Source organism: Arvicola amphibius, chromosome 1 (genome assembly GCF_903992535.2).
Source record: "Arvicola amphibius chromosome 1, mArvAmp1.2, whole genome shotgun sequence".
Classification (NCBI taxonomy): Eukaryota; Metazoa; Chordata; class Mammalia; order Rodentia; family Cricetidae; genus Arvicola; species Arvicola amphibius.
In genome coordinates this window covers 170,802,062-170,828,603 of record NC_052047.1, presented here as the reverse complement: position 1 = coordinate 170,828,603, position 26,542 = coordinate 170,802,062, and the positions used below count along the sequence as shown (strand labels likewise).

At 37.7% G+C, this 26,542-nt stretch overlaps 1 protein-coding gene across 1 annotated transcript in view; it reads left to right on the top strand.

Moving 5' to 3' along the window:
* The window catches only part of Kiaa2026 (KIAA2026 ortholog), a 78,669-nt gene extending 58,246 nt beyond the window's left edge, over nt 1-20,423 (top strand). The window contains exons 5-8 of the mRNA XM_042054592.1: nt 1,229-1,318; nt 11,713-11,828; nt 14,793-14,920; nt 16,153-20,423. Coding sequence (XP_041910526.1) covers nt 1,229-1,318; nt 11,713-11,828; nt 14,793-14,920; nt 16,153-19,766 — 3,948 coding nt within the window. The 3' untranslated portion in view covers nt 19,767-20,423. The remainder of the gene's footprint in view (nt 1-1,228; nt 1,319-11,712; nt 11,829-14,792; nt 14,921-16,152) is intronic.
* The last annotated feature ends 6,119 nt before the right edge of the window (nt 20,424-26,542 follow it).

The following is a 26,542-nucleotide window of genomic DNA, read 5'->3' as shown; positions in this document are numbered from 1 at the left end:
AATCAACTCAATAACAACTAGCATGTATCTTGTGTGACCCACTTTTGCTTGTTACTTTTGTGTGATCTTAATAATAAAGAAAGTCTATGTTTTAAGGAAACAGTGACTACACTACTGAATGCAGTGATGATAAATGTTGGTGATGATTTGTAAATATATAGTGTATTTTAAGTTATACGGTATAAACATCAAAATTTTCTTGACTCTGAAACTTTTTTCTATGTAGATGGTGTTTTGTTTCTGAATTTTCTGTTCCTTTAGATGCTCTTGTTTAAATTATTGTAGGAAAAGGGTTAAATATATTAAACTCATTGGAAATTTAATATAATTTTACAGGAACCAAATGGAGTAGCTATTATTTTTTGTTAGTATTTCTGATGCTTTAGTTTATAAAACTGCAATTAAACCAGGATAGGTCAGTTAATAACTAAGAATTCATTATTTTGGTCATTTGCCAGAGTTAACCAACTAAAATAAAATGAATCACACAGTTACAGAAGGAAATAGATAATGCTTGTAAAGATGGTTTTACTAAAACCTTTTAAGGTCAGTTGGGCTGGGTGGCACATGTCTGAAATCTAGCACCTGGTGGCTGAGCAGGACATTATAAGTTTGAGGCCAGCCAGGGATACATAGTAAGACCTTTTCTCAAAAAAAAAAAAGAACAAAAACAGCAACAGTAAAATCTATTAAACTCCTGACAAGAATGTGTACTTAATTTTGTTCATGTCTTTGAATATATTACACATAGTTTAAGTCCTCCTTTAGTACTCCTGCCAGCAGCAATAACTCAGTTTGTTAAATTATATAATTAGCAAGCCAAAGCAAAGGGAAAGCGGCCACTCTCACAGGGCTGCACTTCACCTTCTCGGAGACTGCCTGTTGCAATTATTTCTTACAGGTGATTCAGTCACCTGTGAAATCTAATGAGTTTCCAGATCTTTGTCATTCTGGGCTTAAAGCTAATAATACTAAAAAGTAACGGATTATAATGCAAACTTTTAGAGGTGTGGGATGAGAGTACCAGTGTTGTAATTTTAGTTTATTTTATATGAAACCTGCAGTTCATACATCATAACAAATATCTCAGATAGTAACTGTAGAGCTTTCCTTTTATTATTGCAGAGAAGTAGTCTTAATTTCAGTGTATGTTAAACAGTTTCTGTTACCACATTTTTGGTGTTTTATATTATGTGTTATCAAGCTGTGTTTTTGTGTTTTATTTTAGCTTATTTGCACTAATCTTGATGAACTCAGGGAATTAATCACAAAAATCGAGAATGAACTCAAAGATCTGGAAAACAGTAGAAAAAAATCGGTAGGTGTTTATCCAAAAGTTCTATCTGTTATTGTCAGCATTAAAATTTATCCTGCTTTTTTCCAAAGTTTTTAAAAATCTTGTTCTCCTAATTACATGAAAATTTACAATTAAAGATAGAAGCATTGTTTCTTCCATTTCTCCCATGTGGTCTAATTTTTATTTTTAATACAAAAAGATGGTATCGGGGCAAGAAGATTCATTTTCTTTGCCTGGTTTATAACAAGTAGTCTTAGATATTACTCAGTATATTGATTGTTTTCAAACTGGTAGCTTTCTAGATACTGCATATTCTTAATTACATATCTTTAATGGAAGCCTATTACATAGTAACAAACTTTTAATTATGTGTAGTATAAAACATATACCAGACCATAAATTCTTTTTATTCTTACCAGATAACTCCTAAAAAAAAAAAAGTTCAGACTGTAGGTTTTTAAGATCAGTTTTTACTGTATTTCCTAACAATAGTTGATCATCTAATTTCCTGAAGTTTTCATTGAGTCACTACAGCATGAGATGTCGCACACACGCACTCACTTGGTAAAGTGCTCCATGTTGTTCTTTACCAAGTAGATCACACCTACTTAACTGCATTTATACCTGGACTATGTCATAGTGGAAACATAATTATATATCAGTAGATAAACAGGGAAAGTGTCAAATATTTAAGAAAAATTAATCATACAAGAACCCTTTTATCATGAAACCACTTGCTTTGTACTAAAAACCTGTTAATATAAATATGTATAATAATGATGACTGATTCAGCAGATTTACAGTAGCCATTTTACATGCTGTTAGGAATGACATGTGAAAGTACTTTGAAGGGAGTAGACGGAAGTATCAGAAAACTTCAGCATTCTGGAGTTATTTAGCGCAAAAATGAAAGAACCTTAAATATTTCAGAAGTCTTAGATGACTGTGATCTAAGAGGTGAAATAAATGTTCAGAATAGTCATCAGCCAAATGTGGTGGCACACACCTTTAATACCAGCACTTAGGAGAGGCAGTGCCTAAAGGATCTCTGTGAGAATTCAAAGCCAGCCTGGTCTGCGTAGTGAGTTCCAGGCCAACCAACACTGCTGAATGAGACCCTGTCTCAAAAAGACACAAAAACAAAATTAGCCGTCATCAGTTAGCAAGAAAAACCTTATGGTCAGTATACCATCAGAGAGTAAGGAAACATTTCAGAAATACTTCCATTTAAAAATAGTAAAGACCTGTATGTTTTCATATGTACTTTAGTTATCTGGGAAGTCTCTTGATGTGGAAGACTTTTATTAAAATTTACTGCAGTAGTATGTTCTACCAAAAAAATAATTCATGTGAGAATATTTTCAGCCAGAATTATTATCATATTTAATATTTTATGTTCATAAAAGAATGATTATTTAGGAGGAAAGGATAATATTTTTTAAAAATCAGAGCATAACATACTTTTGCAGAAGCTGTTGCTTTTAGTTATAGCCTCAGAAGCTATTGTTTTCATAGTTCACAACCGAACAGAATTCTGTAAATTGCTAAACCTTTATATACTTAACCATAACATTATTCTGTGTATATAAAAATGTTTTTTCCTACTGTGTACTTTAAGCATAGCTGATTGAAGTACTTACGGCACTTATTACAGGAGGAATACTTTTGCAAGCACTCAGGATTTTCCACAAAGTCGTCCTCCTCCCTTAGTGGAGCGGACTGCAGTGTTAGCACATTGCCTTCCTTCACAGGGTCACATAGAAGAAAAAGTAAACAAAGTAAAGGTAGCTGACAGTATAGTCTGTGAGAATCTGTTTATTAAAAGTTTTAGATTTTATGTAGAGTTTGATGGATTCCCTCTTGTGTCTCCAGACTACATTCTTTTGTATTCACAGGTTGCTTTTAATATTTCTTGAAGATACGGGGTTCTTGGAACTGTACTTTATAGGGATAATTTTACTGATGTACCAGCATAGAGTATAAACTATTTCCCCCTGACTGAAACTGCCTAGAGGATTATTACATAGACAATTGTCTCAGCCAGCGAAAATGACCACAGAGCATAAAATAAATAAACTTTCATTTTAGAATTCTCTCTTCCCCCAAACACACCTTTTTCCTTTACAAAATCTATTAATGAATATCTGTAAGTTGCAGAAATTACCTTATTGAGCATTTGTTACTATTTAATAGTGGCTTGTATTTGGTATCATTTAAGAGTCCTATGCTCTCCTTAACAGAATTTTTACATAAACTAAAACATTAGTAAACATAAATAATGTCAAAAATCCTTATATTAATCATTTAATGCGCTTTCTTGCCTCCTACTATCTGGTAACAATGTAAGCTTTTGTAATTGATTCCAGGGTCACTGTTGTGAATACCAGTTGTCTTATTACTGTAAATATCTGTTGCTATCACTTGTTCTTATTAAAAATTCATTCATATATTTTGAAGGATTATTTTGGTATGTTTGCTTCTCGTCTTTTTTTTTCCCATTACCAGGCTGTCAGTTGTCCCCTCTTGTTGTGTCAGTTTATTTGCCCTAGTTGGAGTGCTGTGGACTAAAAACTCAGGTAACCATACTTAACAGGATTGGGCTTGCAGTGAAGACCATAATAGAATGTATGAACTTCACCATAGAGATAGCTGCCTTGACTTACTCCTCTGTAATAGATGAAGGATTGATATTTATCCCCTAAGGATTAATGTCAAGACTAAAATGATATTTAGAATCAAACATTTCTTTAATTTAATAATGATTTTAATTTTTCAATAAAAGTGACTAACAGAAGATGTTAATGTTTAGTTCCCCATAAGCGTCACTACTGAATTTAGAAATTGCACATGGTATATTGATGTAATACAGATTCATATAATAAGCACTTAGCTGTTTCAGAGAGTTCTTCTCTCTGGGGTCTATCCAGATACTGTTTCATACCAAATAACAAGATAAACCAGGCATTCTGTACATCTCTGTAATCCTAGCAGTAGGGTACAGGGAAAGGCAGATCAGAAGTTCCAGGTTATCCTCATCCACATAGTGAGCTTGAAGCCAACCTGGACTACCTGTGACCTTGTCCTGGGGGTAGAAAAAAATCTATTTTCTTATCTAGTCAACAGTACGTTAAAAGGGTTATTTTTGTTTTCTAATTTAACAGACTTTATATTCTAGAGCACTTAATAGTTAAAAGGCTTTAAATATATCAGACTTTTCCATTGAGCTGCTTATTACAATGAAAGGTTGTAATTTCTTAAATCAAGGTTGTTTCCTTTCGATTCTGTAATGTTGTACTTAATCATCTGCCTAGCTTTGTCTAAAGTGAAGCATCTGGTTGAGATGGAGAGAAACATAGTTTGACAAAACCTTTTAATTTTTCTCATCATAATTTAGGTTGCATGAGTTTTTAGTGTTCTCAAAGACGAATCCCATTTTTACTGCGTGTGTTCTTGTGACTTTAGTTGACAGAAAAATTTCCATTGTACTGAATTATTTGGAAAACATTCTTTCTAGTCTGATTTTTTTTTCCTGAAATAGCATTAATGTTTTAATAAATACTCAGTCTTACTGTGTTTAGAATTTTTTGGACATACTACCTTTTAGCTAGTAAAAACATGAAAGATTTTTGCTATTCTTTAAGAACTTTCCATATGAGCCTGTTTTATCATCATGTTTACTCAATTTGTGCTTTATCATAGTTTATCCAAAGAGGCATCTGCCTTTAAGCAAACATTTGCACAGAGATTGAGCATAAGAAAAAAGTCAATGTCTTTTTTTTTCTCTAGTGAAAAGTAAGCTGCCTCACTAGGAATGTGATCTCTGTTTCTCTGTACAAAGCAGTGGTGCAGTAATTGTGTACCTTTGTACTTGGTTTTCATGCTAATTTGATGTATAATGAAATGTTATATACTCTTAGATATGAGACTTACTCTTAAGTGAAAATTGGTAAGAGCATCAAGAGAAAATTTTATCTGGCATTGTTAAAATACTGTTTTAACTTTTTCCATAGTAATGTGCAGTCATTTCACTGTATTCTAAAGCGACCACTTTTCAAAAGGCTATGTAACACACTATGTAACAGTGTGGTCAGGGTGATCTGTCTTCTGAATGTGCAGGAGATAGTTTTTCTAGGTAAGAAATTGCAAAAGCAGAAAATACTTAGTGATGTAGTATTCAATTTTCACTTAATATTACTTAGACTACAAAAATGTCAAGTAACTTAGTTTATTAAAATAGTTTGTGTTTTCTGGGGGGTGGGTTTTGGGGTTTGTTGTTGTTGTTGTTGTTTCAAGACAAGTTCTCACTGTGTAGCCCTGCTTGACTTGGAACTCAGAGATCTACCTGTCCCTGCCTCCTCAGTGCTGGGATCAAAGGAGTCTGCCACTATCTCTGGCTAAAACAGTTAAATTTTATTTGTGCTGTTTTTGTTCATATGAGTTTACATTCTTTACAAGTCACCTTTGGATTGGATTTGGTTTTAAATGAGCCATCATCATTAGGGATCCACTGACACTTTGACAGTTTATTTTCATTTTTCTTGAAAATTATAATGCAGTTATATTAATAAATTGACAGTTCTTTTCCACCATAGGATATTTGTTCATTGTAAGAATTAGGCCTATAATATAAGTACTTTGCCTTGCGATTTTTTTTTTTTTTTTATGCACTGGCATTTGTAAGCAAAGCATTTTAGAAAGTAGCATTTAAAAAGAATCTTGTGCATTTATACATGACTTAACTTCCTTAATATATGGCTCCTCATAACCTTTTTTGATTATATACAACATTACAAGAAAATCTACATAAGAAATTGGATGGTTTGTAAAAGTAGGTTTACCATTTATTAATATATAAACATATCCATAATGATGAGATAATTAATACGTCTAGAATTTGTTTTCCTATTTTTTTCTCTTAGGTTTCCAGTGTCCCCAGCATTAGTAGATTGCCAGCTCCCTCTTTTCGGTAAGCACCCTAGCAAGTGTTAAACTGGCATTGTCAAATCCACCCCTGCTACTGCAGCAGCATGAGTTGTTCTCTGGGCATTAGGTAAGTCCCCATGCTCATTTCACACTTATTGAGATGCAGTTTTCATTTTACAGTATTGTGTAGTTTTGTAAGTTTTTTTCCTCATATAATTCCTTAGGTTATACACTAAAAAACTTAGGAAACTGCATAATATAATAAAGGACTTACCTTGTGACCATAGATCAGCTTCTTTAAGTAATATTCCCTAGAGAGTCATTTAAAAGCTCCATGGTTTGGTAGTTGAGCATCTAATACAAAGGGAGCTGGCAAACTATAAATGCTGTGGACATTGGATGAGAAGCAATGAAAGGTAAGCTGCAAATTTCGACTATTGGCTGTTGTTGTTTTTCTGCTGTATGTTCACATTAAAGTTTACAATCTGTTAATTTAATATATATATATTCTCTTTGGGCTGGAAAAATGGCTCAGTAGTTAAGAGCAGTTATTTTGCAGAGGACCAGATTCACTTCTCAGCAACCATATGGTGCTTTACAGCCACCGTAACTCTAGTTCTGTGCCCTCTTCTGACTTCCTTAGGTATGAAGTACACACATGATGCACATATATACACGCAGGCAAAACACACATAAAATAAAATAAACAAATCTTTTTTAAAAACTACCCTATTTTGCTTCCTTTTTATTGATTTATTGAGCTATACATTTTTCTCTGCTCTCCTCCCTTCCTCTCCCCTCCAACCCTCTCCCATGGTCCCCACACTCCCAATTTACTCAGGAGAGCTTGCCTTTTTCTACTTCCCATGTAGATTAGATCCATGTATGTCTCTCTTAGGATCCTCGTTGTCTAGGTTCTCTGGGGTTGTGATTTGTAGGGTGGTTTTCTTTGTTTTATGTTTAAAAACCACTTATTATCTTATGTACTCACTCATAAGTGATTTTTATATATAAAACAAAGAATACCGTATTTTCTTAAAGTGACCTTTAGCGTTCATAATGCTAAGTGTATATAATATGTTTAAATTTTACCTTTAAAAATTTTTAAGCCCTGAAAATGATCATAATTTTGATAAAAATGTTGAAAATTGTGCCTGTGTTCACTTATTTATTAGTGTACTAATCAGATTATATGCATAATTTATGTTAAATATTATACTAAGACATTTTTACTAATGTTTTAGCACTGGGGCACCTGACTAGTTGTCCCAACTACCTGTCCTGACTGTTGATTCATCTGTCTACCAGTTTGATTGTTAGTTCTGTAATCAGTACACATGAAGATTTTGTCTTTCTTGAAATCAGTGAATTTTACATTAATAAGGTAAGGGAGCACACTATTCCACTCTTAGTTTTCCTGGACATACACTCTGTAGTGTGACCAGGCTGACCTCAGATTTGCAGCAATCCTCCTGTCTCCAACTCCAAAGTGCTGGAAGTGGTTGCTTGTGCCACCATGCCAATTGTTTTCCTTTGCTTCGATTTAGTTTTAAAATATGTCATTATTTTAATTACTATTATACTTTAATCTTTAGAGATTGTAATTTTTAAGATTGCAAGGGTATCTGTACAATATAACTTATGTTATAATATCAGTACTTATGAATTAGTAGTTGCACAATATAATTTATTAGTACTTATTTAGGAATTGGCTCTGTGGGGACCAGGAGAGACACAGCATGGTGATTTAGAAGGAGAGTAGATTTTAACATTTGTGAGATACAGAATTTTAGTCTGAAGTCAATTCTATTTTACAAGTATTTGCTGGGGTGATTTTAAGACAGCTTTCTTCTATAAAATTATGCCCTTTAAAGTTTTAATAGATCCATCTTGGAAGGAATATTAAAATTGTGTTTTCTCATATCTATATATGATCTATAAAGTTGGTCAGTCAGAAGAGCTCTTTCTGGCTTGTGGTTACTTACTTAGTTTAAACAACAATAAATATTTGTTTATTTGAAGTAGATTTTTATATTGAACCAAAGTTAAAGAAGATTTTTATTAACTCTAATTGCTTATTAAAAATAGATAACTTTTAAGCCTGGCAATAGTGGCACATGCCTTTAATCCCAGCACTCGGGAGGCAGCAGGAGGATCTCTGTGAATTCAAAGCCAGCCTGGTTCCAGGACAGGCTCCAAAGCTATAGAGAAACCCTGTCTCGAGAAACCAAAAAAAAAAAAAAAAAAAGCTTCTAGTGGTTTTTGTTTAGTTCCATTGTGCACTATAAAAATGAGGTCCCAATCAGTAGGAAGCAACAGTGTTAGGACTAAGGAGTTAGTTTGGTGGTACAGTGCAAGGCTCAGGATTCAGTCCTTAGCACAGTGGTGTGGGGCACAAAATGCTGTTACTTTAATTGCATTTGGATTGTTAAGCATCATATTTTATCCCAGTAACACTTGAAGCTGATTTCCCCCTCCATTTGAGTAGTTGAGTGAAAACCCTGTTTAAACACCAGTACAAGCAGTGATTCTGCCCTTTTAATCACCTCAAGACCATAGATTCACATCCCATGGCAGTGTATAGGTTCCTTTTACTGGAGTCATTATAGCTTTATAGTTTTAGACATTTTATTAATCTTCTATGATAGAACACCATAGATATTTCAAAACAGGTTAATGGGTAAGGTACTTGTATGAAAATTATAAATCTGTTCTCTGATTAAATATTTAAGTTCCCTTCCTTGTATAGAATCTTTTGGCCAGTCATATATTTTGTAGACATTAATTAATTTTAAAAAATCAGAATTAAATGTAAAATCTTCTTAATCATTTTTAAAATCTTATAAAGCAAAAATTAATTTAGTAATTTAACAGAAACACCACTACAGCAATGTCTTGATATAAAGATGTACAGATATACGTCTACCCTTCCTGTTCCTCACCTTCCTAGCCCTAACCGATGTCATCTGAATTCCCTATCCTGTCACCACTGTACTTAGCCAGACAGTAACTGTACAAGCCAGGTTAGTTCCGCAGGCGTCACTTTTCTCCTTTGGTCCCCACTAGTTTTCTCAAAGACTTTAATCCTTTTTCTAATGAATTCTACCACAAACAGGATATTCTTTCTGCTTTCTTCCTTAACATTCTCCCTTCTCTTAAGTTTGAGGAAAATTGAATTCTATTCTCTCACCATTTCGTTTTCCATCAAGTAGTTGCTGAGTATATGATTGGCACCAGTAATTCCAACACTTGAGAGGCTGTAGCAGGAAGCTCGAAAGTTCCAGACTAGCCTGAGCTACATAGCAAGTCAAAGGGTTGCATAGTGAAATCCTGTCTAAAACCAAAAGTGTGGTTGCCCTACGTGAATACTAGCTCTTGTTCCGTTTAATAGTTCTGATTCATGGGTTAGAATAAGCACTTCATACTATCTCACCAATTCTTTTAGAAAAGTTTTCCCTTTTAAGGTATAACTCACTGCTTACTTGGGTCTGACTTATGCTTTTCTTAGAATATATTTGAAAATGAATGACTATTTTAATATGCTATAGCAGTGTCTCTCAAGCTGTTGGTCATGACTCCTTTGGAGGTTGAACAGCCCTTTCATAAGGGTTGCCTAAGACCATCTGCATATCAAGCATTCATATTGTGGTTCGTTATGAGATAGCAACAAAAATAATTTTATAGTTGGGGTGACCACAATGTTAGAAACTAACTGTATTAAAGGGTTATGGCATTAGGAAGCTTGAGAACCACTGTGTGGTAGGAAATAAAAATTTTCTTAAACTGGGTGGTGGTGGCACACGCCTTTAATCCCAGGGCTCAAGAGGCAGAAGCAGGTAGATCTTTGAGTTCGAAGCCAACCTAGTCTACAGAGAAAGTTCCAGGGCAACCAGTGCTATGTGGAGAGACTCTGTCTGGGAGGGGAGGGATTTTTCTTAAAATTTTCCTTAAAACCATGATCCGACATCCTATTAAGATGCAAATTAGGGGTGACTACAGTTGTTAATACGTGCTGCTCTTGCAGAAGACCAGCACCCACGTGGAGGTGCACACGTACCTGTAAACAGTTCCAGAAGATTCAACTCCCTCTTCGAGTTTCATATGCATTACACACATGTGGTGCACTTATATACATGCAGGCAAAACAGTCATGCACATAAAATAATCTTTTTTAAGACATAAATTAGCATAGGGTTTATATTTGGTGTGTCCACAGCATAAAATCCTACATCTTCCTACTCTTCTAATAAACAGTTCCCCTTCTAAGATTCAAAACCTCAGAAGAAATGCAGCTCTTTGTATATATGTAAATATATATCCTGTTGCTTTAAAGTTCTGAAACCTTTGGGGTTATAAAGTTATAGACTTGTCATTTAAAATAACAAAGATACTATGTGTGTGCATGTGTATGTGTGTGTATAGAAGAAATTGGCAACTCCGTTTACACCTAGAATATACTTTTGCTATAGATAGTGACCTTATTATTCTTGATATGGGCAGATAGACTTGATAGGATGAAGTGATTTTATGCATGTTAAATGTGATCTGTAATATATGATTGTGTGACTTCTGTTGGAAATAATACATATGGATTATATGATGCAAGATACTTCTTCCTTTTGTAAACTCTCGTTTTGATTTTCTATGCTAGAAACTGCTAAAATAATTGTAGCAATTTCTTAGGGAGTTTGTTTTAAAAGTCTCTCTTTTTTTCCCTCTCTTGGAAGTTACAAAAACTTTGCTTCATGGCTTAATTTACTTATTTTGTGAATTTATTTAAATTATTTGTGCCTTTAAATGGTTTTGATCATTTGTTGGTGGGCCCCTCCCCTTTGGCACTAGAACTCAAACCCAAGACTACATACATTTGGTAAATGATTTATTAAGGTATTTATAACTGACATAATTACACTTTTTTAAGTATGCATTTCCTACTTAGATGATAAACGTTTGGAATTTATTCTGGAGAACTGAAGATCACTAGATGTAGTGATATTTCATTTGTATTTTAATAAATAAAGCTTGCCTGAAGATCGGAGAGTAAGACAGCTGCACTGATCAGCATACAGACCAGGCAGTGGTGCACACACCTTTAATTTTGGTAGCCCCACTAGTTCGCTATAGAGGCTAGGCAGTAGTGGTTATACACCTTTAATCTCAGCACGAGAGAAGAATATAAAAAGGAAGGAGAAAGATTTCTGTCTCAGTGTCGTTCTGAGGGTTCCTGGAGGCAGGATCATCATTTTTTGGACTGAGTTAGAGGTAAGAGCCAGTGTCTGACTGCCTTGCTTTTCTGGTCTTCAGGTTGAACTCCAATATCTGTCTCTGGGTTTTTATTAATCATAAACATATTCAGATTTCTTAAAAGATATTTCCTCTTTTTGTGTATTTTTGATGAGTTATTGACATTTTATTACTTTATTAAAGGATAAAATTTGATATTGATTTTCGAGTAAGTCTAGGAAATTTACTTTTTAAACTTATGTTTCTAGGGCAAATGGTACCATCGGAGGCAAGCTGTAAAAGAATTGCATAGTACACTGATACGCCTTTTAAATGAATTGCTGCCATGGGAACCAAAGTTAATGAAGGCATTTCAGAGAAACAGGTAACAAACTGTACAATGTATTTAACTTATCCTGAGGCCCTTATTTTATGATTTGGGGTTTTTCCATTCATTTGCATTTCGTCAAATACAAAAACGTGTTCTGTGATTTGCTTTCTAATGGAAGAAACATACGGACTCAAAGGTGATGAATATTAGTGGGGAGGATCATGATGGAGGGGATGTTTGAGACTGAGACTGGGAAGGCTACTCGTAAAGGAAATAAGGTGCACATTGGAGGGAAAGTGCACATTTTTCCTCTAAGGGCACACTCTCTAAGAATAGAAGTGTATTTGGCATTTGGAGGAAGCACAAAGAGTCAGTTATAACCAAAGAAAAATGATTGATGAAGATTGACATAGGACATAAATGTCAGAGGTCAAGTAGCCAGGTCAGGTAGGACTTAATCTCTTAAGAGTTTACATGGACCAAGATGAAAAGCTTTTGAAAGGGTTTTACAGAGACAGGATGTTATCTTCTGTGTTTCTTGCTTACTTGCCTGCTTGCATTCAGTGCTAAGACTTGAACCCAGAGCTTTGCACGTGGCCAGGTACGTACCACCGAGCTATATCTCTCACCTTGAGGTTGGTTTGGTTTTTTTTTTCCACATTGATTGTTTCTGTGTGTGTGTGGAGGATGGGCACTGGAATTATACTTGTGTTTACCGTGGTCACAAGTGGAGGTTAGAGAACAGTCTGCAGGGAGTTGGTTCTTTCCTTCCTCTTATGTGTGTCTTGGTGGAAGGCACTTTTATCCATTTGAACCATCACTGAGGCTATCTGGCCTTAAGTTTTAAAGTGCTCACTCTAGCTGCCATGTTGAAATTGTTGTAAAGGTGAAAGCAGATGAATTAGTTATACTATAGTAGTTACCCTGAAAAAAGTGGGAGTAGCTGGTAGCATTGCACATGACAGGAAGTGGTTGGGTTTTAGATATAGCTTCAAAGTAGGGTTGGTAAAATTTGCCTAAAGAGTGTGCTTCAGAGTGTATGGTAGGTTAATCCTATCATCAACTTGATAGTCTTCCAAAATAGTATGGAAACAAACTTCAGGCATGTCTGTATGGGATTTCCTAGATTAGATTAATTGAGGTGGTTCACCTTCACCTGCGTCCCTGGACTGAACAAAAAAGAGAAGAGGAGCTGAGCTGCAGCATTAGTCTGTTTTCTGATGGGTGCAGGGAACAGCCACTCAACGCTCCTGTCGCTATAACTTTAACTTCTCTGCCATAATATACCCTCAGACTGAAATAATATGCCCCTTCCTTCCATAAGTTACCTCTGTCAAGTATTTTATACCAACAGTTAATGAAGTAGCTAATATAAATGTGATAGATATTGATGAGTAAAAGTTAAATTTGGTCTAAATGATTATCATCGTGGATTTGCCATTAGCTGAGACAGGAGTGACTAAAGGAGAATCAGGTTTGAAGAATAACAGGGATGGAATAGTTGTATTTAAACATGTTAAGTTTGTTATACTTTCTAGACACCTATTTTGTGGTGTTGAGTAGGCATTATCTGAGTTATATAAGTAATTCAAGACTTCACTAGACTTGAGGTACAAATTTGGGAGTTATCAACATTGATTATATTTAAGGCCATGACAGTGGAAATTATGTAGACATTGAACATTGCAATATTTAGAAGTAAGGTAAGCACTTGGAAGGCAGAGGTAGGCACACACGTACACACACAAACACACGCACACTAATAACAAAAATAAAATGCAAGCCGGGTGGTGGTGGCAGACACCTTTAATCCCAGCACTCGGGAGGCAGAGGTAAGCTGATCTCTGTGAGTTCAAGGCCAGCCTGGTATACAAGAGCTAGTTTCTAGGACAGGCTCCAAAGCTACAGAGAAATCCTGTCTTGGGGGGGGGGGGCACTAAATGAATAAATAAATAAATAAATAAATAAATAAATGCAAAGTTATTATTACTTCAATTATTTGTTTTAATATTTATTTTATTTATTTATTATGTATACAGTATTCTATCTGTGTGTATGCCTGTAGGCCAGAAGAGGGCACCAAACTTCATTTCAGATGGTTGTGAGCCACCATGTGGTTGCTGGGAATTGAACTCAGGACCTTTGGAAGAGCAGGCAATGCTCTTAACCGCTGAGCCATCTCTCCAGCCCCCTTCAATTATTTTTTAATGATTTTTCTAGACTGAAATAGTGGTATATACACTTGTAATCCCAGCAACTAGGAGTCTGAATTGTAAATCTGAGATAAGCCTAGACTGCTACATAGTAAGACCTTGTTTTTAAAACCAAGAAAAAAATATAAACTCTACTGTAATGAGTAATTTAGGGCTGTATCAGCCTGGAGTAGTAGTTCAGTTGGTAGAATACTTGTCTTGTAGTAAAGTGATTGCCTTGCAAGCACAAGGACCAGAATTCAATCCCCAAAACCTATTTTAATGCCAGGTATTGTGGTTCATACCTTTAATCCCAACACCTAAGAGGTAGAGGCAGGCATCTCTATGAGTTCAATACAAACTTGTTTATCATAGCAAGTTCCAGAATGGCCAGAGCTATATAGTGCCGTTCTAGCTTTTAAAAACAAACAAAAGGGGAAAAAGTCAAGCATTCACAGGGCATGCAGATAGCTAGGGCTTGCTGGCCAGTCTACCTGCTGAGCCTGGGCCAGTGACTCAAGGCTCATTTTTCAATTCAGATAGAAAATTTTAGTTATTTATTGTTTTTCTTAATAATTCTAACTACAACCCTCAGAAAGACAAATAGATGGTGTATTCAAATTTTAAGATATAACCTTTAATTTCTTAAGCATATATCATAAGTTTTGTCTTCTTGGGTAATTAATAATTGGCAAGACTAAACTAATAGGCATTTTAGATACACTTAAAACATAATTTTAAGACAATTGAAAATTTTTCAAGATTTATTTTAAAATGCTAATTAATTTAGCTTCCAAAAATTCCATGTTACATTGATTTATTTCAGGAGCCGCCTGAAGAAAGACTATGATGATTTCCGAAGACAACCTGATCATGGTCAGTTCACTAGGGAACTATGGACTACTGAAGAATGTGAAGGGAACCCTGAGAGAGAGCCCCCTACAGCAGAAATCAGTAAGTCTGTAGATGCAGCAGAACCTCTAGACAACCTGGAGAAAGAGCACGTGGATTCTGGTAGGCATTCAAACTTTTTAAATATAAGCACAAAGAGAACTTTCTGTTTGTTGTGAAGGCAAAAGGTAATCGGGTCAGTGAATGTTGATGAGGAAATCTAATAATTTACAAAAAGCTCTCCATATTCTTGTAAGCAATTTCTTGGCAATCATTATTAAATTTCTGAGAGTTTCTGAAGCCAGTGCCTAACCCTAAGTTATATATGTGTCATTGCCTGTTGCAGATCATACACTGCTAAATTGTTACCTGTTTAGAATTTATTGTTTTTTTTTTTTATTGTTACTACTCTTAAAGCTCTGTTGGTAAAGTTTGCCATAAATGAATTTGAGAAATCCTAAGATTGTGAATATTTTTTAAAATGAGGTGTGGCCAGAGTTAATGGCTGAGACCAAAGTAAACACATATAAGTATGAGTAGCTAGACCAATTTACATGTGATTCATTTCAGCTCATCAGTGGCATTATTTAGTTAAATGAGAAGTTAATATGAAAAACTTGTAGTTAGTAATATGTTAACATATTTCATATCTTGTGTGAATTGTAAGAGTGAACTTCTTTTGATCAGAAATGAACACAATTTTATAAGGATAAAGAACAAGAAAGAGCCAAGTGGTGGTGGTGCACGCCTTTAATCCCAGCACTCAGGAGGCAGAGGCAGGCAGATCTCTGAGTTTGAGGCCAGCCTAGTCTACAAGAGCTAGTTCCAGGACAGGCTCTAGAAACTACAGGGAAACCCTGTCTCGAAAAACCAAAAAAAAGAACAAAAAAGGCTAAGCATTTGTTTTCATTTTTTGTCTCTACTGACTAAAGTACAGAATTGTAACCATTCCTCTATTGTATAAAGGTTTCCCTATCTAGAGAAAGAAAACTAGCCAGATTAAACTGAGTATCTTTTGAAAAGCTGTGAGTTTTTCCTTAATGCTTATGCCTTGGCAGCAGGATAGTCCAAAATTAATCTCAGTAATAGGTTGCTCTTAATCTATTGTAATTGGGATATAGGAAGTCAGCATGTTTAAGGTCACTGTTAACTTCTTCGGTAGTGCTGAAGCTTTGGAATGACTGGACCATAGACTTTTTAAATTGCCTGCTCAAAAATTGATTATAATTTTTTGTAATTAGTGTTACTTAGTCACTGTTTTCTATAAACAAAATGCTTGTTTTTATAATTTTCAGATGATATGAAATTATCAGAAATAGGCTTTCCTTTGGCCAGAAGCAAGTTGTTGAAAAAAGAATTGTCATCTAAAGATGTAGTGAAGACACTGCCTAAAACACTTAAACGACAGTCTAAACAGAGTAATTATCTGGACGATAGCACAAAAGAGCTTTCCCCAAGGAAGAGAGCAAAGCTAAGCACAAATGAGGGATCACTTGAGAACTTAGAAGTTGATATGCAGATTGACTGTTTGAATGAGTCAAAACATACAGAACTGCCATTTTCAGAATCATTTGCCTCAAAGGACTCAGTACCAGTGTCTGCTCTCCAGAAAGGGACCAAACCTATTCAGGCCTTGCTTGCAAAGAATATTGGGAACAAAGTGACCTTAACAAATCAACTGCCCCCTTCCACAGGTGGAAGTGTTCCTGCTGTGGAAAAGCCAGCTCTATCTCCTGCAGAAACAAGTCCCCTAAAGCCAGCATTGACTTGCCTCGCCAGTACAAAAGGACCTTTGCAGATGGTATACAAAATGCCCTGTGGTCAGTGGTTGCCAGTAGACCTTCACAATAGTTCTGTCAAGATTCAAATGCAGCCTGTGCTGGATTCTAAAACAGGAGAAAAGATCTTGCAGCAAGTTCTTATTCTGCCTAAGAATTTTGTGATTCAGCACAAAGAAGGAAAAGCAATTGCAAAAGAGCTAGCAGCCCCTCCGCAGAAAGGTGCCGAGCACTGTTCATCTTGCCCACAGACGACAAGTGTGACCTGTTCTTTAGTGTCTGTTCCTATCACCTCAGTAGGGACAATATCCACCCAACTGCCTAATACAGTTTTCAGTAAGACAGTTACACCTTCATCAAATCCTAGATCACAGCCTTTGTCACCTGTAAGCTCTGTAAGTAATGCATTAGCGGCTCCAGTTCAGACTAGCCAGAGTGACGCAGGAAAAGTCAAGAGTGCAGTTTCATCAGCCCCATTCCCCCAGCCTCTTACTTCCCCCAGCATTTCCTCAACAGTTCAGCCTCTCTTACCAGCAACAACACTAGATGAATCTACAGATTCTGGCAGTTCCCTCGCCTGCTTTTCACAGCAAACTGTTGATACTTCTGAAGCAAAGCAAGAACTAAAAACTGTATGTATAAGAGATTCACAGTCGATTCTTGTTAGGACTCGAGGTGGGAACACTGGAGTTGTAAAAGTACAAACTAATCCAGAACAAAATTCACCCAACAGTTTATCTTCAAGTTCTGTTTTCTCCTTTGCACCTCAACTTCAGGCATTTCTGGTGCCAAAATCAACATCATCCCCTGCTTTTTCACAAGTAGCTGGAATGACTACTACATCTAACCTCCCATCTTTCAGCCAAACGCCTACTTCTGTTTCTATTTCATGTGGCTTTCATCCATCTGTAGGGAAAAACCTCAAACCTATGTTAAACCAACCCTCCAACAGTGGCTATGTGGGCCCCGTGGTAGAAAAAACCTCATACGTGCCCTCTTCACCCTTGAAGCCCTCTGTTTCTTCCAGCTCGTCGCTACCATCAACAACAAATAATTCAGTTAGTGTAATTAGCATATCAACAGGAAATTTTGGACAAACCAATACAAGTGTTATTCATACTAAACCACAAGTAGATTATATTCCAAAAACCTACCCAGTTACAAGATCAGAAGCAGCAGCTGCAGTGAACGGAGATGTGCTCAGTGAGACTCCTGTTCAGAAACTTATGCTGGTATCAGCTCCACCTGTTCTTCCTTGTAGCAGTGGACCCTTAGTTAATATGGCACCAGCACCAACATCTACAAGTGTTTCTACCCAGAAAGTAGTTTTTATTAATGCTCCAGTTCCTGGTGGCACTTCAGCCTCAACAACTATTGTTGCAGAATCATTAAAACAGACACTTCCTCCTTCCCTGAGTAAAACATATGTTAAGACTCCAGAACAACCCCAAATAGTACTGATTCCATCTACAGTGGGAGCACCAATAAAGATAAATTCTTCACCAACTGTGTCTCAGATTAAAGATGTAAAAATTGGGCTAAACATAGGTCAAGCAATTATAAACCCTCCAGGAAATCTGCCAGCTATATCATCAGTTAATATATTGCAAAATGTAATAGCAAAAGGAGAAGACAAAAGTAGTAAGGGCTGTGTTTCTCCCTTGTCAGCAAGTGGTAACTCAGTCCCAGCAAGCTCAAATATTGTGAGTCAAAATCTTCCTCCTGTTAATGAGTCAGTGGTTTCTTCAGCAAGAGCTGCAAACATGTTTTCAGGAACAGGAGCAAATGTACCTTTGAACCCCCTCTCAGTGACCTCATCCTCTGCTTCAGCTGGAACACGACCTCCTGTTTTAGTCAGTGGGAACGATACCTCTTCAAGGATTATGCCTGTTTTGTCAAATAGACTTTGCACATCAAATCTGGGAAACACTGTGGCTATATCAACTGTAAAAACAGGACACCTTGCATCATCTGTTCTCATTTCAACTACACAACCAACAGTGTCTTCTAAATGTTTGACATCAGCTTTGCAAATCCCTGTTACTGTTGCCCTGCCCACACCTGTGACTACATCTCCAAAAGTAATCAACACAGTTTCACATTCAGCAACAGTACCAGGAGCCACACGCCCTGTATCCCTTTCCAAAAGACAGTCTCAGACTTCTCTCCAGTTTCATTCACCAGGGACTTCAGCTACAGTGCCAACAAATGCAAACACAAATAAACCTCAAGCTGAAATATCATCCCTCTCACCAAGTCCAGGTAAAATAATCAATACTTCCAATGTTACATCTATGCCAAACCAGCATATATCCCCTTCATTAGTAAAAACAACTCCCGGTAACAATTCTACTACAGGCGGCTCTGCCATTCACACTTGTACAGCACCATTAAATATAACTAGTCTGGCAGGTGTTCCATTCAGTGAACCTTGTATTCATCAAAAAATAGTTATCAACACCAGTACACCTTTGGCACCAGGTACTCAAATCATGATGAACGGAGCCCGGTTTATTGTTCCACCGCAAGGTCTTGGAGCTGGTAGCCATGTCCTCCTTATCTCTACTAATCCAAAATGCGGACCTCCCTTAGCTCCCAACAGCGCCCAGAGCACACCGGCCACGCCTGTGGATGGTCCTGTCCAGAAGATCAGACAGACGCCAAACAATTCTGTAAGTGGGCAGCCTTTAAAGCATTCTGTAAGAAACTCTACAAAGATTGTAAACTGCCTTGGAAGCCCAAGCTCTCTCTCTACAGTACATTCAACACCACAGATCATAAACACACCTGCTAAAGTTTATGTTCCATCTGTACCAACGGTGCCATTGACTTCGGTAATTAAGTCCCCTCCAGCTACTCTTTTGGGTAAGACATCTTTGATTTCTGCCATTTCCTCCAATAATCCTCCACTGCCAAGTAGCACATCGGTATTTCATTTGGATACCTCTGTCAAAAAGTTACTGGTTAGCCCAGAAGGAGCCATTTTAAATACCATAAATACTCCAGCATCTAAGGTATCTTCATTGTCTTCATCTCTTTCTCAAGTTGTATCTGTTGGTCAAAATCCTGCCTCTGTCTTCCCTGCTTTTCAATCATCTGGTTCAGAGAAGCCTGACACAGCTGCATCTTGAATTTAGACTAAATGAGCCAGTTTTTTTAAAAATGGGGCATTGTTGTAACTCCCATAGAAATTTTAGCTGTTTATTATACTGTTGGAAACATACTGTTTATTATTGTGTGTATGTTACAAGTTGTGTGTATGTGTGTGTGTGTGTGTTAATGTGTCTTCATTAGCTTGCACAAGACTTTGTTTTCTTGGGGAGGGCAAAGTATACCATTTCACTTGTTGGTGTAAGGATGTTTTCCAAGGTTCTTTGTTCAAAATTGTCATCAAGATTTGCCTGTCTATATAACATAAACTGAACAAAGTTAAGTTTGACTACTTTAAGTAAGCTAGCCTTTTCATAATTGATGTTTCTTCTTAAATTTGGATGGTTGTGGTGTATCTACAGTATAGTATTCTGTGTCATTAGTGACATTTTTTGTTTCTGTAAAAATATATACATATATATTTATGCATTAAGAAAATGCAGTCCATGGTGTAAAATTGTACATATTCCTTAAATCCCTAATAATCTGTACTAAATATATGTACAAAGAACAATACTGTCTTTATTTATGTTTTGTTTACATAATGTATAGTTTTTTAAGTATTTTAGTAATTTTGGACCAGTGAACTGTTAGCAACAATGCAGAAGAATCTGCATATAATAAACTGAGTTGCTGTATTTCTTTGTTTGAATGCCATTTTTAAAATGTGTTCTTGTCCATTGGGAAAAAATGATATTAATGAGAACAGTCCTTTAAAAATGTGTTGAAATTGGGAAATATATAGAAACAGTAGCACTCACACAGGCTTTACACTTGACAGAGCTTCCTTTCATGTATCTCATTTGATTTGCGCAGTAATCTTGGGAGCCGAGTGGCATGTCCAGACTTCCTGGTTCGGGGGAGTAGAGCCAGGACGTGGATCAGATGCTTCACATTCTTTCGCCATAGTCCTACTTTACTTTACTTTTGTTTTGAGGTTTTCATTCAAAATTTTGTGGTTCCAAACATTAAAAAATAAATAAATAAAAAGTTGGGCCGCCACCAAATTCTATATCAACCAAAACAAATATGTGGTATTGTTGTTTTTCAGATAAGAATATTTGGTTTATGTCTATACATCCAAAACATGTTTCTTAAAACTTTTTTTTAAGGTTTCTTTATGTCCTGAACAGGCCTGGAACTTTCCATATAGCCCAGACTGGCCTTGCCTCAGCCCCCTGAGTATACCAGGATTGTAGACATGTATGCACTGCCATGCCTGGCAAAACTTATTTTTTAATAACCTGGGTTCATAAGAGGTTGCAAAGTAATGCGGAGTGATAGTGTCACTCTGCACCATCCTTCTCCACATTTCTGTTTAAATTGAGGTCTTAGTTCATTGGTACTTCCAAAATTATATTTAAGAACTTGAACTTCTTTGACCTTTGAAATTAAAAGTGAGCAAGGATAGTGCCCTTCTTTTATTCAGATTATAGAGCAGCCACTTAAGGTCTAGTATGAAGCAAATTTTGTTATCAGTTGATTTGACTCAGGACTTGACTTTGTAGTGCTTGAGAATGTGCCTCGTTGTAAATAAAAGGTAGCTTTGTATTTACTGGAGCTTTATTTTTTATTATCTTACTGAGATACACTTAAATATATACATTCAACTTTAAACATTAAGCCTCATCACAGCGTTCTAGTCTAAAGTTTAGACTATTAGGAAGAGTAGGCTTAGACCTGTGAGGCGGCTCAGTGGGTAAAGGGGCTTGCCACCAAACCAGAGGGCCTGAGTTAAGTTCCTGTGTCCTACATGATCAAAGGAAAGGAAAAAACAGGCTTGAGCAAGATGTTCACTGATCTCTACACATACACACAAAATAAATACTATTTAAGATATTTTTCGTTATTAAAAAAAAAAAGAACTGGAGAGATGGTTTAGTGTTTGTGAATACTTGCTTCTCTTCCAGAGCACTTGGGTGTCATTCTACTTCCCATACCTGAATTCTCACACCTGCCTGTAACTCTAGCTCCAGGGAACCCCATACCCTTCTCTGGCCTCCTTAGAAACCCACACAACATATACACCCACATATGTAAGAAGACAAAACAAGGAGACCTAAAGGTTTCCATTCAAATTATACCAAAATGTTATTGAGGTGGAAAGGATAACGAGTGTTCCTAAAACGTTGCTCAGATTTCTCAAACAATTGTTTTACACTGATGACTAACTCAATGGTAGAATGTTTGCCTTATTTGTACAAGGTCATAGGTTCCATCCCTAGCATCCGGGAGGGGGGCAGAGAAAAGAAATTATTCGGTGTGAAAGGGAAAATAGAATTGTTTTTGTCAGTGTAGGTTAGGCTAGCCCCAAACCCTTGATCTTACTACCTCAATGCAATGGTTGCAGACATATACTTCTCTCTCTGTCTCAAAATGCCTATTCATGCTCTAAGACTGCCTTTACCAGTGTGTCTCTGCTCTACTTGATCACCTACTCCTCCCCTTCCCCATTACCCTATCAGTATTTAAAAACAAAAAAAAAACCTTGGTTTTCAAGAGATGTCACGTGGGTGCTGCTTAAAATGCATTGTAGGGGCTGGAGAGATGGCTCCGTGGTTAAGAGCACTTGAGGACCCGGGTTCAGTTCCAAGCACCTACATGGCATCTCACCCCAGTTGCAGAACTCTGACACCCTCACACACGCAAATCACCAGTGCATAAAAATAAAACTTTCTGCTTGTTCTTTGTTTCTTTTTCAAGACAGTGCTTCCATGTGTAACAGTCCTGGCTGTCCTGGAACTCACTCTGTAGACCAGGCTGGCCTCCAACTCACAGAGATCTGCCTGCCTCTGCCTCCCAAGTGCTGGGATTAAAAGGCGTGCATCACTGCCTGGCAAAACTTCTTTTTAAATGTATCATATTACACATGGATAGTACTTATTCAATGAATGTGTTTATGTACCCAATTTATAAAGCAAAGTAACCTAAAACTTCACTACTGTCTTAAAAGAATTCTCTAAACTCTGATGGAACCTAGTTTACTGGCCTAACTTCAGTCCCATGAAGCTCACTACGAAATCCCTAGATGATGGAGACTCTCATTGGCTAATAAAGAAACTGCCCGCTACTCCTACACCTGGAGTGAGAGGAGTCTCCTGCATGTGCCTGTTTCTCATTCATTTCCCTGTACTGGGCTGTAATTTCCAGAAACTTTGAGACAAAGCATCTTCCTTTTCTGACTTTAAAGCTTGATTATAGGTTCTCATTGCGCAGTATCTCCGTCTAACTGCCTTGCTGCAGGTGCCTTGGTACCTCGGCCATGAGTAGCCTGAGGACAACACACCTTCACACCTGGATATGTTTGCCTGCTGTTTTTTAAGAGGGACCTCTTCAGTCACTGTCATCCCGGTCTATGGCACACAGTATGCATCTTTGTTGACTAGAACTAGGTAACGTTTTATCTAAAGGCCTAGTTTACTTGGTTTTGAGGCAGTAGAATATATGCTTCCCCAGCATATATTCATAAGGACCTGATTTCAATCCCTAACACTAAGGAGGCCAGAATATCAGAAGTTCAAGGTCTTTCTCAGAGACTTAGTTGGAGGCCAGTCTGAGATACACAAAGCTCATCTCTAGAAAATAAAAAGGCTGACCCAGTTTCAGAAATTTTCTTAGACTCTGACCTTTGTGCTCTGTCTAATTAACATCCTCATATTGATGAATTTTATTTCTATTTTCCATGCTGGTTTTCCCCCCTCACAGTTTTAGGTTTTATTAAAAATGATGACTTTTGCCATCACTTGAAATTAAGGAATTTTTATGTCTCGAGACTGAACTGTTGAAGTCAAGTCATAAGAAAAAACTGTAGAGGACTCCTTCCTGTTCCATTGGAGATCGGAGATATCTTCAAGCCAAGGAGGCCTCTCCATATGTCCAGGAGGGCTACCAAGTTTAACATTTGTAGCTTCAGATAGAGTAATTTCATCAATTATTAAAAGTCAGTTTTACCGTCTCACTATTTAATGCTAGTTTTGATCCTTTGGGCTAGTTCTTCCTTAAATAAGTTCTGCCTGCTGAGACCATAGTAGCAATCACAATGTCCACATCAGAGTCTCCACGGAGTCTGTAGGAGCCTGAGCCTGGGAGTCCAGCAGACCACAATGTTAGGACCCGGGGAGAGAAGAAAAGCAAGTCCACAGAATTGTTCTCTAATTTCATTCACCTCAGAGTGGCGACGGTGTTACTTGTTCACGATACTTGGCCAACTGGAAAAGACTTGCTAGTCAGAAGAAACTAGTCCCCACCTGGCTGTCAGAAAACAAAGCAGCACTGTGCCCTGAACCCTTCTCTTCTGTAAGTAGGCACACTGCATTGGAGGCTTAATCTCCTAGCTTCACGTTTTCAGTAAGTACACCAGTCCTACAGTGATTACAAGGATCTCCTCTCCCTGAGGCTGTCGGTTTCTAACTTTTTTTTAGCCCAGGCAACAAAGGCCCTGAAGCACTGAGTTCAGAGCCTCACCATAGTGCTAATGGTCTTAGGTGTCAGAATGCCCATGTCTTAACATTCATGGATTTTCTGTGAAGCTGTTTCCTGATGCAGTTGAACATTTCCAGGTGGGGTAGACTCCTTCCTTGTCACCAGACAGACTTCTAACGCCATGTGGCACTTCTGTCTTTAGCAAAGGGCAGCTCCCAGGGTTGTCTACAGTTGATTGTGAGTCCAAGGAGTGGTCTTCAGAAGTAGGGCTTAATTTTGCACCTCCTGTTTTTTTCAGCCAACACTGATTGCGCTCTGGAGTACTTAGCCTAAACCTATTGTCTGTCATCCATGACACTGGAGGACACTGGAGAAGTTTCCTCATGGAACAGAGAGTTGTCAGTGTCTTGGTGTGGGAGGCTCGGAGAGGCCTGGGGATCAAGCCAGAGCTCCCTCTGAAGACGTGAATGAAGTTCAAAGATCTTGTGAAGCAGGGCTGGGGGCAGCAAAAGTCCTGATAAAGTCTCTTCGTTAGAATTCATGTATTTGAAAGGAGAACGAGGGCATTTTAAGTGATAAGATGTAAGTCAGGAAAGGCACAAACATTTTTTAGTATCTCATTGAATGTTGATTTTTGTTTTTTGGGTTTTTTTGGTTTTGTTTTTTTAGTAAAAATGGTCCTGTTAATGTTATGCTTATGTTTCTAATGACAAAAGGTATTTTAGGTGATTTATTGACAGCATTAAATAAGAAGAGTCATAGTGGAAAGGGCATTGAATTTCCTGTGAGTATTAGTAATGTGTTTAACAAAGAAAGCAGGTCTCGGGCTCATAATCTTTACAATCGTTGCTTTCCTAGGTCAAAAAAAAAAAAAAAACTTCTTATTATTACGTTCATTTTGTAGCTCTACTTAGGAAAGTGACCCCTTTGCATGTAGGGTGTGTTAGGTGTTAAGAGGATGAAAAGGAGCTGGCAGTTAGCCTTCAGAAGCTGTTAGGAAAGGGAGCCCTGAACGGGGTCCTTCAGTGTTCTCCTACTGTGAGGAGCACAAGGCCAAAAGCAGCTTGGGGACAGTTTGTATGACTTACACTGCCACACCCATCACTCAAGGGAGTCGGGACAGGAACTCAAAGGCAGGAACCTAGAGGCAGAGCTGATGTAGAGGTCATAGAGGAGCTCTGCTTACTGATTTGATTCCCATGGCTTGCTCAGCCTGCTTTCTTACAGAACCCAGGACCATCAGCCCAGGGATGGCACCATCCACAATGAGCTGGGCCTTACCCATCAATCACTAATTTTTAAAATGCTTACAGGCTTGCCTACAGCCCAGTTTTATGTCTTCAGGGCCAGTTCACCCCTCACCTTATCCCTCACTCTACCCCACCCCCACCCCACCAACAGGGTCAGCTCTATTGTGCTGCCCAGGTGATGTGTAGGGCTCTCTCTCCTGAATGCCACAGCAGGTGAGGGGAAGGACCAGTTCTTCCTAGTGCTGCAGGCAGTGAGGGGTGGGGCCAACTCTGTACATCCCTGTCCTTTTAGTCTTTAGTGGTCTCAGGAGCCATCAGTGCCTACAAAGACTGTGGCTGCATCAGAGCCATGAACCCAGACATGGGTCCCAAGCAGCAGCCAGGCCCAGGCAACACCATGGCCCACTCCTCACCTTTCTCCTCTTCAGATGTGCCTCAGTCCATAGGGCTTGAACCACTGTCTCTCTCCCTCCCATACCACACCATACATTTGCTCACCATAATAGTGCCTGACTGCCTGGTGCCACAGTGAACACTTGAGACTAAAGACGTGGATAAAAAGGTTTACAGCGTAACTTCTCCCATGTTCCCCCAACCTTTTTCAAATTCATGACCTCTTCTGTACTCATTATCCTTACACTTGTATACATATACATGCTTATATGTGTGTGTGTATACAATGTACATAAAACTGCCTGAGTCCACGCAGTGTTGCTAAGCACCTAGATCTTAAACCATACACATTAAATAATCCTAATTATATTTTACTTCAACACTCATAATGAATGGTAAATTAATTTCCTGTTAAGATTGAAAGTGGATAAGGATTTAAAAGTAAAAGCTGGTTCACTCACACCCCAGTCAGTAGGGTCAGCTCTACCATGATGCCCAAGTGAGGTAGAGGCCTACCTTTCCAAGTGCTATAGCTGGTAAGGAGAGTCAGCTCCCTCACCCACCAAAGGTGACAGGGGCAAGGGAGAGAGGGTATCTCCCTCGCCTTCACCACCATGTGGCACACAAGAAGGGCACGGCCTGCTCTCCCATTCCCATTTGAGCATGGGAGATCAGGCCCATCCCTCATCTGC